The sequence below is a fragment of the Symphodus melops genome, assembly GCF_947650265.1.
Source record: "Symphodus melops genome assembly, chromosome: 6".
Classification (NCBI taxonomy): domain Eukaryota; kingdom Metazoa; phylum Chordata; class Actinopteri; order Labriformes; family Labridae; genus Symphodus; species Symphodus melops.
The window spans coordinates 5,395,231-5,414,463 of NC_136696.1; the positions used below are offsets into that span (position 1 = coordinate 5,395,231).

At 41.3% G+C, this 19,233-nt stretch overlaps 1 protein-coding gene across 1 annotated transcript in view; it reads right to left on the reverse strand.

The window, feature by feature from the left end:
• LOC306825090 (guanine nucleotide-binding protein G(o) subunit alpha-like) overlaps positions 1-19,233 on the reverse strand; it is an 86,190-nt gene that overhangs the window by 14,421 nt on the left and 52,536 nt on the right. Inside the window, exons 4-5 of the mRNA XM_079345614.1 lie at positions 7,671-7,831; positions 45-173 (exon numbers count right to left, since the gene is read on the reverse strand). Coding sequence (XP_079201740.1) covers positions 45-173; positions 7,671-7,831 — 290 coding nt within the window. The remainder of the gene's footprint in view (positions 1-44; positions 174-7,670; positions 7,832-19,233) is intronic.

The following is a 19,233-nucleotide window of genomic DNA, read 5'->3' on the forward strand; positions in this document are numbered from 1 at the left end:
CTAAATGAAAAGCACACAGGTGCAGACACAGAAACAACACCAACCTGAAGTGGAGATTTTTGAAGGTGAAGTGTGTCTCGACGATGCCTGTGGTCTTCACTCGGGTCCTCAGGATGTCCTGCTCTGTGGGCTGGTAGTCTGCCGCACCAATCCGGTCTAGGCTGTCTAGGTAGCTGCACGAGGAAACACACAACAAGGACACACACACGATGTTAATGAGCAGTAAAGGTAAAGCAAGAGTCCTTCCAGCTTGAGAGACATCTTTAGAAGTGACCGAAAACAGGAGGACAACTTTACATCCCAAAACCTTGGGAGCATGTAATAAACTAATAAGTAGTTCTGCAAGGGTTAACACTGCCTGTGCAGCATTACCCAGAGTTGATTGTAGTGCTGGATGCTGACAGAGTTTAAGCTTTTAGTGGTGTCCAGTTCTTAATTGGATTTGGGGAAATTCACACTCCAGTAAACCCAGAAACCAAAGTTAGCTCTGTCTCGCAAAATGTATAATTAGTACTCCTCCATACTGCCAGCTCAAGAGTCAGGGGAGGCCACTGATTAGGACCTCTTCAACTTCTTCATCTTATTTCTTTTATTTACTTGGAACAGTTAAGTAAGAGGTGCTTTCAAGCCGTCCAAAAGAGGGAACTATTTGTAGATTCCCTCTCTGATTCGTGGTGTGATTCCATGAGATAAGAAAGCCTATCAGCCCAAGTCAGAGGGAAAATAAAACAAAAGGAAACCTATCTCAAACAGTGAGAAGCCTGTTAGTAAAAAGTGGGACAGGAAAATGAGCGAGGCGAGATGACTCTGTTCGGTTGTGTGAAGGAATATCCCTGATAGAGGACCTTTACTTCGTAATGTGGAAGTATAAATCCAATCCTCCTGAACCCTGAACAGCCTTTCAGCAGGTCACCTCACAGCCGCCTGAGAGCGGCTCTCTGGGTGAGGGTCAACTCTCTACCTGTCCTATTAATCCAGCCTTGCACTATGCAGGGAGCAGGAGAGACAGGAAAGACAAACTGCTCTGCACGCGTTTACGTTCACACCTTTGCACAACCGTTTCCTCTGATTGGCTGCCAGGTGTCATGTGTTTTCTTGACTTCAAATGTACTGCTCTTGTATTTTTTTTTATCACCTAAACAAGATGAAGACTTGTCGTTATTCAGTGCTGACCATCAGAGCACCGACACCTTCAAAGAATATGAGTCTGCGTGTATGCTGGGTTAGTGAGCGTGTGGTTGAACGAGGGAGAGCAGTGGTGTAGCAGAGGTTACATTCACTTTGTCGATCTGACTTACATCTATTACTATATTCATTCACAACATTTCAGACTTAGTCACAAGGACATGGTACCCTGTGTGACATGCTATAGGGCCTTTGCCTTAAAGGGAAAGTTGTTTTTTTCTCTTAAGTGGGATTGTACTAAGTACTCAATAGTAACCATATTAGTGACAGACAATGCCATTCAGCACAAACTGGTCAAAGTGCCGGCAAGCGAGCTATAGGCTATACACTGATGAGGCTGACTTTAACAGGTTTTAAGAAGAAAGAAACGACATAAAAATCATGTAACTGATGTAACTGGCTGATTCCACAGGAATTTATAGAGGACAGAAGAGGTGCTAAGTCACCTCGTGATGCGTTAAAATGTGAGCCCAAGACCACAAATCTAAAGAGCTACAAGCGGGACTTGTCAAACACAGTATTCCCGGACCTTTCTGAATGAGAGAAGCAGCTTATATGTACTCCTGCAGTCTGCGTCAGCCACCAATCAGAGTCCCCTTCTGTACTGAACGCCTCTGCTTTACGGACATTCTTCAAATGCAACAAATTAATTGGGAAAATCAGAAGAAAAAAAAACATGGAATTGTCTGCAAAGCAAGTTCTCAAATCACCATTTCTTTCTTTAACATAATACCAACTCATGATCAATATGAATAAAAAGCTGTCGAATCTGGAGCCTATAGCAGCCAGCAGTCACTGGGCGAGCCTGGACTGGTCACCAGTCAATCAAAGGGCCTCGACTTATTGTACAACAAAGATTTGTCTTTGAGAGGAAACTTTTGCCATTAAGTTAATTATTCAATGGACTGTTTGTCAACGTCAGTATTTCATAACTTTTCTGCTGTTTCAATTAGTTTTCCTAAATAACCATTCAGGTATCATTTGCATTCTAAGCCCAAAGAAACAGAATGACAGACAGTCAGTAAGGCAGGAAAGTCGAAAATAAACAATCATCGAGCATTTATTTGGCGGAATGGTTTCAAGTTTGTATTTTTTAGGATTTGTCGGAGTGTTGTTTTCAGAGCTCTGAAATGGATTCAGTGTTACTTCCAAGAGAAGCTGAGACAAATATAAAAGCTAGAGATAAAAGTCTTTGCTGATGGTAATTACGTGACGGGCAAACACATAAATAGAGACTCTCACAGCTTCAGGGAGAAGAACTATTGATTGCATTGAAAGAAATATGGTGCAGAGTGTGAGATTGGAAAGGGGAAGCTGATAGGGAGAGCTGAAAGAGTGGTGCCAAACAAATGTGTGCCATGAAGATTTATTAGATCTGAGGCACAATAGGGATGTGAGTCTGCCGGACCTTACATAACAAAGAATACCTGTAAGTGAAAGAACAAAGTCATCCCCCTGCACTACTGACTAACCTGACCGCAGAGTCACAGATAGATTCACCACTTCAGATATTTTAGTCATTCACTTTTGCAATGGTCAAACTAAATGCTACAATTTGTGTCCATATAAAAGATCATTTTTATTAACATGTTTGTGGTGCATGTCGATACATAACAGAATGTCGAATGATAAATGTTTCTATCTTATATCTATACTATACTATATCTTCAATAACACTGCAAAAGTGGATTATCATAATATGTCCCCTTTAAAATTAATTTTTTTATACTGTATGTGCTGCTATGACACTTTGTCATATATGATGTAAACTACAAATTCTGTTTTGGGAGATAATTGAGTATTATAAACACATCAGGTTAAAACATGTCCTTCTATTACTTTATCATGTGTATAGACTATGAAGAGTATTAAAGTTCACATATTATGTAAATTACACTACACCATGTCTTTCTAACACTACTATGCGTCCCTAGTCTGACTACAAACCCTCCAATGATAATAAAGTCCGTCCTCTCTGTCTTTAGCCTGCTCCACTTTTCAGAAAACGTGTGCTCAAACAGGCCATTTGGACATTTTCCCTTTATGACATCACAAAGGGCAGTAACCCGTCCACTAGATGGGTGACACTCCCACACGCAGGTGTTTGTTCTGCCCTCTGAGTCTGCCTTCTCATTTCAGGACATGTTTTGGGGAGCTCTGAGACTTATTTAAATGTGTTAAAAAGGAATACAATATGTGACCTTAAACTTTAAAATACTAAACAGACAAAATGTACACTTGATGCAGCTTACTGAGCTTTAGAAAATGTGTTCACCAATTCTTCCCCTCTCCTGTTTGTTAAGCTGTAAAGAAATGGTAAACCAGTGACAATGACACATGTAGGCTGCACAAACATTTGACCATTGATGGGAAATGTCAGCCAAAGCTGCCATAATTGTTTGGGCTCATAGATTTGACTTTATGACCTTTACCACCACAGGAGGTTAAATCCTGTCTGAATGGAGCCTCTCTGCTCTTCTGCTCACTGATTCCTCTCGGCAGTCACTTTTCAGAAAAGTATATTTAACATGGACCTTCACTGACACATATGCAATGTGCTTTATGTACAGAACGGCTCTCCCCTCAGGCTGCTACACGCAGTAATGTAAATGACATTAAATCATGCCTGAACAGGCTCATGACCTTGTTTTTTCCATGGTAATCTGTGTGTTACATTTTGGTCTAACACAAGTGCACAAGTCCCTTTCTCCTTTATATTACTCATTACAGCAGGCTAAGACGATTAACACCGGACCCCCGCGGAAGCTTCTGTCACTCCCTGGTGATGAACAGTATTATAGACGATCACAGAAGCACAAAAGAAAGACAAGCAGGCAGAATGTTGTCTGTGACCTGATAAAGACAAGGACAGGCGTGTTTGTGTGTCTTTTCCCAGCAGAGAAAAACTTCAGACTTCTCCTGACAAGCTGTTGTGTTCAGAAGACTCCACCACCACACTGGCTAGCTTTCTCTATTTTCTGTGGCCTGCAGTACAGCAACATGCAAGGTGCGAAAAGAGTCGCTGAACTGACCAGTAATTAGCATCAGCACTCACGTTGAGTGGCTCCGTGCTAAATGGGATGGTGCTCTTTAACTGCACAGAAAAAAGAAACCAAAGTAAGACAAGGACATGAAGGCAGTGTCACAGAGATGTCGCAGACAAGCAGCTGCCACATTACGGCACCGTCGTCTTTAAACCCTTAACTGTATTTAATCAAGTTCAGTTAGCCAACATTTACACCAGCATGTGAGTCACTACAAAAATGTAAGCCATCAAACAAGGGACACAAATTATAATAAGGTAGGTTTCCGGATGTTTTCCTGGCGTACTGTCGAGTGTTTGTTGGTGTGAAGTTCATAAGAACAGAAACTGTTAACAGAATAATGTACAGGGACATTATGGTTTATGGAAAGGTAAAATGAATATCAATAATATCAATGCATGGCAGACGTAACCAAACTAGTGCTGATGTTAACGTTGCTGGACTTTTGACATGCTCACACATACACACCCGGTTGCTCTCCCACTGTGTTGATGAGCAGAAACGCCTGAATGGACAACTTTGTGAATTCAATGGTCATTGCAGAAGAATGGTGGGAACATTTTCTCATGTTAAGGACATCATTGTTGACTTGACATGCTCATGACAGCCATAAGAGTGACTTTAATGGAACAAAATTACACAATCTAATGTACAGTTATGGTCAAAAGCCCACCTTTAAGCCTCCAGTACATCATACACAGTGTGTAGTCCCACCTTCAACTAACAATCTGTAAGCCCCATGAGTAATACATGTGAATAATGACAATTAAAACTAAAACAACAAAAGCTAGGACTTCTGCACAGTGCTGGAGCTTGATATCTTCCACCTCTCTGAGACTTTCTGACATGTTGTAACCAGCAGTTGTGGCCTCTACAAGAGCTGCAGCAACATGGTGTAACAAGATACAAACTGGCCACAACGCAAGTGGGCTCTAAATCGATGGCACTGTCACTATTTAGACAGGAATCATAGAAAAAAAACATGGACGCTTCCAGCTAACAGAATACACAAGTCATTCATCAACAGTGACCAGATCACAAAGCCATCGAAGAAGTAACAACCTTTAAGCATGAGGTGACCTCTGTTAGATGCTCTATTTAAATCAATATGACTAAAGGAGCCTCACTCTGCAGAATGAATAACTACATGTTTCATTTTGTCTGTTTTTTTTAAAGTGGATACTATAATAATACCACTGCAGTCCCTCATTTTAATACAGCCAAGCTACAAAACCACGCTCTGCTCCGGTGCCCATAGAACTTAGAGCTGTGCATGTATATGTACTGTACAGTGTCACTTTGTCATTTTTTTCTTTATGGAGTCCAAGTGGGTGCAACACAGTGAAACACAAGCAGTGGATGTAAATCATAAGCTGTGTGTGTGTGTGTGTGTGTGTGTGTGTGTGTATTGTTATAAATAGGTCAATACAGAGAGAGAGAGAAAGAAGGAGAAAGAGAGGGAGGGGGCTTCAGGCGGTACTTGCCACATGCAGGAAGGAGCTTTCTGCTTTCTATGATATACTAACACATCATACGCATGTGTGGTCACACACGCACACATGCACTTACACAAGCAGGCTTCCACTTCACGTATGCAACAACTGAGCTTCCTTTTAAAGCAGCAGCTGACAAAGATCTTTTTTCTGGAGGATTTCACTTCTTAGCTGATTATCGAGAAGGGAGTACGTACGCACACAATCACCCACACACACCTACAAACGCGCACACTGTGCGGTCTGATCATATGACATCTTTCCTATCAGGCCATTGGCTGGCTGGCTTGTTATGCTCCACAGGCCACAACATAATAGGAAGTGTGAATCAATCTTTAATGTGACATTTACAACAGAAATGCACATCGACACACACACACACACACACACACACACACACACACACACACACACACACACACACACACACACACACACACACACACACACACACACACACACACACACACACACACACACACACACACACACACACACACACACACACACACACACACACACACACACACACACACACACGATGTTGATAGGAATGTTTGCGCTCCATTAAAGACTTTCTTTAAATCCCCACCTCAGACTTTCTTGTCCTGACTTTTACATATATTTTCATTCCTTTTTTTTGCTCCATCTTCACATGCCGTCTGCTCTCTTTTTAGTCTTTTCTTCTTCATTCAGACTGATGTTGTATCAGCAGTTTGTCTGCATTAGCTTTGCTTGAAGACGCTGGGGCATATGCTCTCATCTCGAGATGTGTTCTCTTTTTACTTTAAGTCTGACGATAGCTATTTACTATTGACTGGTTGATTGGTGTTATACTTTAATCTGATTGGCCTATTACCTAAAAAAACACTTTGCTGTCCCTCAACTGCAGACTTTTGTCAAGAAGAACAAACTGTTACTATCAAGAGCAGACTTTTGCTAAGGACACAAGGACTCTGGAGGATGAAGTGAAATCACAACAATCCTGACAGTGTGAAAACATCTTTTAGGCGCTCGTCTTAAGAGGGCTAACGGTTGTTTTGGACAAAGCTGTAACTTTAGATTCCAACATGCTACTTGTTGAGAGGAAGAAAAACATTTTTTGAAATCAATAAAATTATTACTAAATCATTGTCTTTTTTTTTTTTAAAGTTTTATCTTCAGGTCACATATTGTCCTCCTCTTCAACCAGTTTGAATAAGTCTCAGAGTTCAAACATGTCTGTGAAGTTTCTTGCCTACCATTGATCCTCCAATGTTTTGCTTGTATTCCCCTCTATAGAACAGGCTGTTATTGAATGGCCTCTAATCAACTCAAGACAATGACAAACCACAGCCTGGACAGTAAGTGAGTTGTTGTATGAGCTGCACACAGCCACACACACGTATGACTTGTCACTCCACTTCGATTATTCTCCATGTCGCTGTGTAATTTCATTGGATGTATGTGAGTACACTAAGGCTGCACACACAAACATGGTGGGAAATGACTCCCCCGCGCCCTCTCCCTGCTCGAGCTCTCTCTCCACCCACACACAGGCACTCGGCATAAATCAGTCTCCATGCTTGTAATGGTGATTGACTGTGTGTCTTAATAGCTAGTATAGTGTACGATCGCATTTAGCAGATTATAAAAAAAGGGTGTGTTTGAGAGCACATTTTTATATTAAGGTGGGTGAAATAAGGGGAGTAATGTGTGAGGCATTGATTGGTGCTCTGTAAATTCAGAGCACACACCCTCATTTGGTCCTTGCTCACTCTAAAAAAACATAAACGCACACTTACACACGGTAAAACAAATGGCAAATGTGGAATAACTACTTTTACCCACATCTCAGCTAAAGGTGCCATTTAAGTGTCAATCACTCTGGCATAACAGCGGGCAGACATCAGTGGACATTAATGCTTTGTCAAAGCAAATAGCACATTAAAACAAGCACTGTACGTACTACTGCGCTGAGTCGTTGAGCTGGTACTCGCGGGCGCGGCTGAAACACTCCTGGATGCCTGAATCGGACCACAGACGTATCATGGCGCCGAGCAGCTCGGCGGAGTAAGGCTCTGTGTCCTCCATACGACTGACCACATCACACACCATCTTAGCATCCGCCTGGAGAAAACAACAGAGGAAAGAAGCAGGGGGTTAGCATTGTTAGAGGCCTGAGTGGGAAGGTGTTTTGACCTCTCTGGGTCAAAGGTTACACCAACGTATCGTTTAAAACAACCCTGAAGAAACAACCTCACAGAAAGCTGCTGCAGGTTAAGCAGAGGCCTAAATCTGAAATGAGATGCTTTTTCCACAGTTGTCGTTGGTGTCATGCAACAGATATCTGGCTCAGTGACAGAGACAGTTTGTCTTCACTGAGCTTTTCCCGGATAAAGACATGTTGCCCCTGGTAACTGTCATCTCTTGAGAAGAGTTTTGAACTTCAAGGCTGTCAGAATGGTCTCCTCAATAAGGTGCTACAGTTGAATAAAGCGTCCAAAGCTGCCAGCTCTGGTTCAGATCAGGCTTATTCATACATTCAGTACTTGATTTCAACAAACCATGAGCAACACCATTTCTATTGTAACACTGAAGCAGGAGAGGAAATGAGATTTTTTTTTACCATCAAAAGATTTTGGTGAGATTCTACTGTTTCCATATGTTGTAAAAGGTTAACACACATCCTGTCTACATTCACAAGTGGAGCAAAATGATTTTGTCATTGCTTTTCTTCTGTTTGATTTATTGAAGTTGTCCCTCTGTGTTTATGGAAAATCTCGCTCGTCACTTTGCTGGGGCTAAACTGGCTGCAGAGATCTCACTCAGATACAGCTGCCTTTACCACTATCTTGGATGGATTCGCTGCCTCTTTTTCTCCTGCTCATTCCCTTTATTGATCTCTTGCCCCAGCACTTCCTTCCTACTTAGTCATCCTTACAAAAAGACATTTGGAAGAGTATTAGTCTAACAATTTAACTCATAAAAGTGGTTATCAGGCTCTGTATTAAAAATGTATTTTATTTTTCTCTTACTTCTTAAAGGTCACATATTATACAAAAAAACAACAACATGTATTTCTAACACTAATGTGCGTCTCCAGCCTGTTTTCAATCCCCCTCATTATGTTAAAAGTTCATCCTTTCGCCTTCTTCACTTTTCAGAATATGGCTGCTCAAAATGGCTATTTGGACATTTTCCCTTTGTGACATCACAAAGGGCAGTAACCCCTCCCCGAGGAAGGTGACACTCCCAAAGCTCATCGTTTGTTTTGCCCTCTGAGTCTGCTTTCTCACATTAGGGCATGTGATCACACACCCAGCTCTTCTTACAATTAAAGCTACAGACAGAAAGAGCGTCAAATACAGGCTCACAGAGGATTTTTATCAAACATTTTGCACATGTTTTGAAGAGCGCTGAGACTTCTGGAAATCTCTAAGCCAAAACCTCGAGCAGAGTGAGCACAGGTATACAACTACTGTGATGTCTGAAATCATACAATCTTTAAAGTACACGTCTTACTGCATCTTTTGTACACTTTATCAGCTCATGTTCCCTAAGAAGACATGTTCGTCATTATTTAAACAGTTTGGCCAAAAAGATGGATGCATGTTTCCTTTAAGGTAATTTAATCCACAGATAATAATTAGATTGCACAACACTCGGATAAGAATAACTGAAGGCATGACCTGTTGGATATCCCCCGACTCTAAAGTGATTTGATCTGAAGATGAGGTAATGGAGTTAAAGAGTCACCAGAGTGAGAAGGATTCACTCTTTTGAAACAATGAATATCTCTATTATACTTTAAAGTATCCGTAACATGCACCCAATACACTAAATGTGTCCACAGTGGATGTTCACTTTTTTCTTTTCATTTTATGAATCAGTCCTTTTCTTAGTTTTTATTATGAGTAGTAGGAATGCAGGTATGACCGGTCTTAATATGAGAATCTGAGATTTCAGCCAGTTTTTCCGTTGTTAAATTGAATCTCCATGGGGGGTTGTTGGTGAGAAAGCCCCATGTGCGAAGGGCTTAAATCCTCTGGAGAGGAATTCTAGTCGGTTCCTTTCCCCAATCTCTATCTCTCTGAATTCCGACTCCAACCATTGTCTGATCTCTTAAATAAAGGCATAAAAAGCACGGCCAAAGAAGTTGAAATCAGTCCATCTCCAATGGGAAGCTTTGTCCATCCTCTTTACATGCATCAGTCGCTCGCATTTCAACTCTCCACCCTTCTGGCCTCATGCAGTCGTCCAGTGTCTTTCTCTCAGCCATTAGCTATTCCTCCATCATCATCATCTCTGACACTGCCTCATTTTCTCAGTGACCTCAAGCTGCACTCATCTCATCAGTGTTTTGTTTTCAATCTGCCTGTCCTTCCTCTCTCCTTTCGTGCACACGAGCGGCCATGTTTGTTTTGCTCTTTTCGTATTTGTCCTCCACTGGTGTCATGTTTCTCTTTTCCTGCTGCATTTGCATTTGATTGTTTATGTTATTACTTCCCATCCTCTCTCTTTTATTACTCACTCTAGCATTCCCTCTCTCATTGCTCTCTGTCTCGCTGTCCTCTGGTCAGCCTCCTCCCTCTTTTCACTGTATTTTTGTTTTCTACTCTCCCATACTCTCCTCCCCTACCCTTGATATTTTCACTTTCAATCAGCAATCTCATCTCCTATCATTACTCCACCTCTTCTCTCCCGTCTCTGTCCTGCTCCACTCCTCGCTCTCTCACCTCTCTGTCAGTGACACTGCTGTGTTAAGCCTTTATTAACTCTGTCACCAAGGTGTGTGTCTGAGTGTGTAAAAACATGTGACACACACACTTCTTTGTCCCTTTCATAGCGTACGTGCATTGATTTGTACACATGTATGTCTATTTATATACATTAGCTTTCTTTCATGTGTCTATGTGATGACGTGGGACTATACATTTTGCACTAAAACAAAAGTGCACATGAACACTTGCACAGAGCCCTACAGGTGCACACAGGTTATTCATTGTTCATCACTTTTTATATTAACAGAGAACCTGTAGAGCGTGCGTGGTTATTTTCAGCTGCAGGGTTCCTGCTGTTCATTTCAATTTCTCTCTGGCCTGTTATTACCTGACGGTGTCCATCTTTTCTTTTTGCTTCCTATTATTGTTGGGAGACCAAATCTTATTATCTTGGTCTTCAGTAATAATCTAAATCTCATGTTGGCTCAATAACATGTGCCATAAATATAAAATGGTGATTTCAATGAAGGGGTTCAAAGAGGGCTCAACGTAAGATCTTGTGAATCACCATTCAATAATGATGATTAAGACCTGATCTAAAATTATTTTGTATCATAACATTTAGTGAAATGTTTCACTTTGAGTTGGTCAATGACACATGGGTGGCTGGAGCTCGGTGATGGAGGTGGTTCTCTCTGCTGGATGGACGGGGCTCAATCCCAAGCTTGGGGGAACCTTAGGCAAGGCATTGATTTTTTAATACAAATGGATGTTTGGATCATTTCAGAAAATAAACTCTGTGGCAAACACACGTTTCTGATGCTTAGCCGTTTTGTTCAGCAGGATTATCTTCCCAGATGAACTCCACTTTGATGAAGTTTGAAGAGTTAGCAGCTGAGAGGAGTAGAAAGCTAACGTTATGCTACAAGTGAACGACACTGCGATCGGTTGAAGTGAGAAAAATGTCCTAAAATGTCCTGCAGTTGTTACTGTGTACACTCATCACATTTACAGTGAGCTTTACAAACAAAGTAGTGAGTGGTTAAACGGCCTTTGAGCCCGACATGTTGTCTCTCAGGGAACATTAAAGCTGCTTTAGCTTCAAAGTGGTTTAAGTGAGAACGATCAAAGACACTACCTCTGGCGTTTCCACATTAGTACAGCACGAGTACAGTACATTTGTGTTCACACTGATCAAACTAACTTTAACTGACTCTGGGATCAAGTGTACTCCGATATAGCCCTGGGTCCCAAATGTGAAAATGTGACCTTTTTTATTCTAGGTTATTCTGCTATAAGGACTCTATATTAGTCTGTGGTAATCCAAAACATGAAAGATTTAAAAATGGATTTGTTCAGTTTAAATTTCCATTACTGGAAATTGGGGATGATTTATTTTGGTCGCGTTGGTCGAATGCAGCAGCCTTCTGTCTCATCACTTTTATTATCTGTTGGACACACACACACCAACACACATAGTTTGAATAGAAAGCACCTATCACATCACTCTTTTAAGTCCAAGGATGATTTGCTGTTTGTGAGCATTTTTGCTTCCCATCCTTGCTCGGACACAGAAGGTCATTCTCACCCTCACATCCTCTGCATCTGGTCCTTTGTCACCACCTTTACTTCTCGCTACCTCAAGATGTCTCACATGTCTGCTATTGTCCTATATCTATGGCCAATCATCCCCCGGCACAGTGCATCATTACACCCACCACCTGTTTAACTAACTATACCCAACATACAGCTAATACGTCCATGCGTGTCTGTTATGCAACAACGAGGCTGAAGTGATATAAGGGGACATTGTGTTCCATTTCTAGAGTTAGACAGACACACGACAAGCATCACCTTAGCTGACCTTATTTTTTAGCTGCAATCTTCAGACTGAAAGTCCTTTACTCATCAGATCCTTTCAGCACAGACTACTCTCACATCCTCTTTGATAAACTGCCTTGTAGAGTTGTGAGGATACAACTCGAATATGATACTAGTACAAAATCAACGCCTGTTTTGATACTACAGCCACAAAATACGTCCTAGAAGACTGACACAGGAATGAGTCCTAAACTGCTGATTGGATTTATGAAGCATAACGGTTGTGACCTCATAATAAACTGACATAGCTTTATACTTCTCGCGACATGCATTAACACTTCAAACTTCATATAAATGGTGTTCATCTGTAAAGATTATCCAGCTAAACAAAACTTCTAAGCATCAGGGATGAGTGTTTGACACAATTCAATGCAAAAATCCCAATTTTCCTAGTAACTACCGGCGCCATTTCTTTTGGGTTGGCCTACAAAAATAGGTCATCGGTATACCAGTCTACTATTTATTTAGGTACATACATGTTGCCATGGTATTTATGCAAATGTGACAACATTTTTCTCCTGTCTTATGAAATAGATATGTCGAAAGTTACATTTCACAAAACTATTGGTCGTTAAAATAACAGAGCTAGTATTAATTTAAAACAAGCAACATCTGAAAGTATCAACTTCTCTTTGACAGACTTGTTATTAAGTGTCTTATCAAACCGGTACATACTGTGTGCTGTACTTATGTTGAGTTTTAAAACACAGCAGCAACACAATATACCTACATGAAACATAATCATATGAGAGTCTCCATTCAAAGCGCCTCTGAGCAGTTCTGATCTGAACGCAATAATATGATAACAAAGCTAACATCTGGCGCCTTGGAGGTAAATTTGACCTGCTTCAAAGTGTAAGTTTATCAAATCAGCACGCTTGTGTTTGTAAATGAACATCACCGTTGATGTGAGGACTGGAACCTCGGGAACACACTGGTTTGAGTTAGGCCTTCAAAGAGGAGACGTCCAGCCGTACTGACTGTGAGCGGGTCTGTGCACTTCCGACGTGCACGCCAGTTGTTCTGGTGGCGGGCAGAGGGGCTTTTGTACAGTACGGGCATTCTCAATAGTTGTGAAGTAAAATTTCTCTTTAAAATTGGAGTCAATTTTTTGTTGTTGGCATAAATCATTTTGCCGTGTGTAAGTGCAAAAGTGATTATATAAACTTTTACTAGCACTAAAGTAATTATGCGTTATGATTGTGGTAGATGTATTTGTTCACAACTTCCTGTTAGTCACTATGCAGGTAAGACTAAACAAAATGAGATTTATACATTAATTGTCTGCAGTCTAGAGAAAGACGATGAGTCAAATGATGCAGTAGCATAGCACACACTTGTGCTCTTGCATCCTTACACCTGTGGTTATATCCTTGCAATGAAAAGATGTGTGGGTAAAAGGTGAAGAGGGAGGTGCTGTAAGGCAGTATGTATGCTAATTAGCTGGTGCAGAGCATTTCTCAAACACTAAGCTGAAGCTCTCCCAACCTGTCATCCTCTCCTCGGCTCCGATCCCACTCCAAGGGATTTGACTTGATATAAATGACGTTTCAGAACTGTTGAGGCTCTGTTCCAGCTTCCTCTGTGCTACTGACGCTCACGACTGTCACTTAGCGGACACACAATGCCTGATATGGAAGGAGAGAGAGCGAGTGTGCACATCTGGGTGTGTGGGTATGAATGAGGGACAAGAAACGGAGCCTGTGCTGTGCTCGTGTGTAGATGTGTCCAGACTGAATGTGTTCCAGTTTAGAGAGCTGGGCAGTGGGCCACTGAGACACTTTAAAACCACAGCTCAAGCCAAGGATACTGTCGAAACAGGCATACTGAAAGGCAGGGACACTGTGTGTGTGTGTGTGTGTGTGTGTGTCTGTTTATATCTGTTTGGGTGAACTGCTTTTTCCCCCTGTGCAGTCAGCTTCTTTCTTAAACTTTGACCCACACACTGATGAATACAAGCACAAACAGCACGCACACACGCACATGCACACGCACACACACACACACACACACACACACACACACACACACACACACACACACACACACACACACACACACACACACACACACACACACACACACACACACACACACACACACACACACACACACACACACACACACACACTTCATAACCCTACATAAGTTACACACTCATTTAAACCAAACAAACCTTCATATTAAGGAATAAATTCAGTCAGAAGACCCTGTGCTTGACATTGTAGTGTTATAGTCGAGACCACACAAACAGAGACCACGACATCTGAGTACTCTGAGAACAAGACAAGACCAAGACCAGGACAGGGCGAGACCGAGACAAGAACAATCCGCATCATATTGTGTGCAGGACGCATGTCGCTCACTTAGACTGTAACCGTGTGATAAACATCAAACTGTGAATGAATGTAAGAAAAAGGTGTTAGTATTATGACAGCTATGACTTGAACACAGCCGACCAGTGGTGGTCTTGATTTAAAATCTGAAGTCCACTAAGTCTAAGACCAAGACAAGACCAAGGTTGCTTTGTACAGATTTTCAGTATTAACCAATCCATTTATAAACATTCATCCACCACTGACGAAGCAGCGGGAGCAATTTAGAGTTAATTGTCTTGCCCAATGACACATCGGTCATAAGTCGGGATCAAACATCCAACTCTACCAATGGAGCCACAGCCGCCCCTAAGTGACTTTCAACATGATTGAATGGATTCCACTTATTAATTTAAAGATAAATACGAACAGAAGAGTAAATGTGTTGAAGAGTAGTGTTGTGAGTAAATTGAATTTAGTGATTTCTACACAATTTCATCCAGATATTTTGTAAATATAAAATAGTTTTGCTCGAGAATCCATCTGTACGAATGAGTTTTCCTTGAGAAATTGATTTGGATTAAATATGTTTGGCCTAGATCATGTATCACGATAAACTTCTCATTAAATCCAACTCATTTAACAGTTGACTTCCTGTATGTGACTCTGAATGTAATTATTTAGTTTGAATGAATTTTTCACATTGTTGTACTTATGTGTCACGGAAAATAACGGACAGATTTTAAAATGTTAATGCCAAAATAATTATTTCAATACATTCACAATAAATAATGATTGGAATGGGTCTTTTAATTAGTCTTTACTCAAAGCACTGTATGTACTTCATGTAAACGTTCACACAATAGCACACCTTATACACTGATGGGCGAGGTCGCTATGAAAGCTGCCGACCTGCTGAACAGGATCTTATCTAAACATTCGCTGAGGTTAGGTTTACGTTTTCTTCCTGTCTTGGTTCTTTAGACGAGGTGCTCTCTAGCGACATGTCGGCCTCTAAATGCAGCAGACGTGTAGCTGCGCTCACTGTTTCTACAATTGCTCAATAAAGGAAATGTGGTTCCTCCTTCCTCCTACGTACATCATGTCGAGGAAATCATGTAGCTTCAGGCGGCTGACAATAACCACATTACTGGACTGCATGTAACTGTGAGTACTTCCCAGCATGCAGAAGCTCTGACATTTAAGGAAGCAAAGCAAGACAGAGTAGATCCTATCTTGTGTCTCCCCCTCAGGGAGATGATCCTGCAGTCACAGCGAGCTTGTATTATCCTATTTGTTGTTTTAACAGCGTTAATTACCTGCCATGAAAAACTGACTTTAATTATTTTATTACAAGCTTAAATAATTTAGAGACATATGCAGTAACAAATGACTAATGCATTTTGGCACAATGTATGGGAACACCATTTAATAATATCAACAGATTGAACACAACTGCTGAGTGATTCAGATTTAACTGATATAAGGACGTGTTTTCACAAATAACAGACCTCCATCTTTGGCAGTGAAAAATGAAGCCAACAAGAAGTACAAACAAAAAAAATCAAACTGCAGCTCCTTGTATGTTGACATGAGGCTGCAAAAATTACTTACACTCCCATGTTAAAAAAACATGTTAACAGCCTGGTTAAAAAAAACAATTGGTTCTTGATTATTTCATGTTCTTATTGGCACTCATCTTAATAACTTACCGGTTTTGATTTTATAAAAGATTAGTGTTATTCATAAATATGTCACAGTGTAGTTGTGGCCAGCTCTCTTAAAGGGATAATTCACCCATTTACATGAAGCTGTGTATCATTAGAAACATGGTAGTAGTGTTGAATGGTTGTGAGTCCAGCCCTCATTTTGCCCTGAGACGAGAAAAATATGTTTTTCTTTGCTTGAAAGTTTTCTTCATGTGATGCAAAAAGCGTCATATTGCATCATGTTTCTAATGACACAAAGCTTCATGCAAATGGGTGAAGTATCCCTTTAAGGCTCCTCCTCAGCTCCACCTCTTATTTATTATTAAAATAATTTCCGATATGGCAAGTTTGGCTTCCAAACTCCCCTTCAGTGACCAATGAGTGACGTGACTGAGACTACGTCCATGTTTCTTATAGTCTGTGAGTTAAAGAACCTTCCCAGGAAGGTTCAAAATGTCTTCACTGTAGAGCTAAATAAGTGATCAGAGGGAGAAGTTTGAGCAGTGAAATGAACATCCAAAACACAAAGAAAAGAACAATACTAAATGTAAATGGCAGTGAGTGTCTGTGTCTACTTCGCTGACGTCACAGTGAGCTATCAACAACCTGTTCTCTCTCCCCTCTCTCCCCTTCTTTTCCCTCCCCTTCCCTTCTCTTGTCTATTTTTGGGACTCAAGCTCACCCTCTTTCACTCATCCACTTCAACCTTCTTGTCAATCACAGCACGACTCTTTCTTCCTTTCGTTCGTTTGTTCTTTTTTCATTCTTTTATTTTGTCTTTGCTTTCACATTATTATAATTCTCCTAATTGCATCTCTGCACTCCTCGTCTGCTGACAGGCCCCACCCTCTCTAGTTCTCTTTTTCTGCTCTCTCACCTCTTTCTCACTCACTCCTCTGCATCATGTGACTCTCAGCTGCAGTTGCCATGGCGACCATCCTCATTTCCCAGGAATGCATCTTGTCTTGGATTCTCTCCCTCTCTTTTGCCCTTCCCGACCGTTCTGCCGCACCCTCCTCTTTCTCCGTCAGCATCATTTTTCCCTTCATCCATCTCTCCATCCCTCCTTTTCTTTCTGCTTTACACTCCACTTCATCTCCTCCAATCCCTCCTCTGACAATTTTCTCTTAACGCAGTTGAATTCATTTTCTGCTTAATTTCTGCACTTCAATCACTCAATCAAATTTAACTCATGCTGTTGATACAGATGTCAGCTGTTCTGTCACCATTACAACCCCCCCCCCCCCCCCCCCCCCCCCCCACACACACACACACACACTCTCCTCCCACCCTCCCTGTCTCTCTCTAGGTCTCGCCCACTCCGCTCCTCTCTGTAGCAGTTGCTGAATAATGGAGGTGATGAAATATTAAATTGTTGTTTAGCCCTCCTGTTGACTGGCCCGGTGGAGCCCTAACACACACATTTACAGATACACACTTAAGTATATACTGTATGTATGTGGTCTATGCCTAGCTTCCGCTAGCACCCTCACAAGGCACCCTGCAACCACACCCAAAGACAGCAAAAAACAAACACACACACACACAGGAAGGAGGTGGCGGATATGGGGCATGTACAGTGTGCCGTTATATGAGCGGATCGTTAAAACACACTTAGTCAACAGAAGAACAGGAGCAGGAGAAAAACTGTGAATTTTCCCCCAACCTCAGAGAGCAGGAGGAGAATCAAGTCGGCTTCGCAGTGAATATTAACTACGCACACGAACATGTTCCTACACATACTACAAAAATACATAGTTTGTGCTTTTGGGCAGCCTCCACCAACTGTTGACTACAATAACATCAATATAGTCCTCTAAAACAGGAGCTGTGTGATTTACTGAACAAAGCAAATAATACATCTGTCTGCTCTGATTTCAAACAAAGTGTGTTAGAGTCGACATATTCTTCATAAAGAATTCATAAATCTACTCAATAAGGAGAAAAGAGGGTTTTTTTCGACCCAGCACAGAGAAAGAGCTTGAGTGTTCCCCACACATACTGACACTGGGGCGATTGTCCAGGGATATTTGCTGATGATCTTTTCTTTCTTTTTTTTTTACTCATTTATAATCTCCATCCAGGAGAGACAGAAAAAGAACAAGATGTCGGCTCGTACGTCCCTGTTGTTCATGCACTGATGCAACATCTCATGTTTAAACTGAAACTGCTGATATTAGCATGCAGCCTACCTTCCTCATTCAATGGTTACATGTAATGGCTAACATGTTTTTGTTTTAACAGTAGTTATTCCAACTTGTACAGTTGTGTACTGGGGTAAACTTTTTGGAGTGTAAATTGATACAGCCCCTCGTGACCTGTGGACACTTCACCTGTCAGTCTCAGGGCTAATTTAGAGTTTATTTTATGGAGAAGTATGAAGTGTTAATTTAACTTCATGAGCATGTCTTTGAACTGTGGGAGGAAGAGAGAGAGAGAGAGAGATCCCACGCATGCACGGGAATAACATGCAAACTCCATGCAGAGAGGATCCTGCCAAACAGGGAATTAAACCAGGAACCTCTGCACCACCGTGCTGCCTATGAAGTCACAGTACACAAGCAAAACAAAAATAAGTTTAAAAAAAAATCACATGGTCGACTGTGTGTAAACGACCATCATTAAACATAAAGTAAGGATATTTAATCAACCATTTTATCTGTAAATCTCAAGACAGAAAATCTCCTGCCACTCCCTTTGTAATTATCGAGTGACAGTGAAAAAATGGGTCACCAGTTAAAGTGCATCAGTACTCTGACGATGTTAAAGCAGGACTAATACATGCATGGCATCTGTTAGACACACACACTCTCTACCTGTCTCTACACTCAAACTCAGTCTTGTTATTCTAAACGCTGTTTTTCTTCTTTCTTAAACGTCTAAACTTTGTAGTTTGTGCCTCG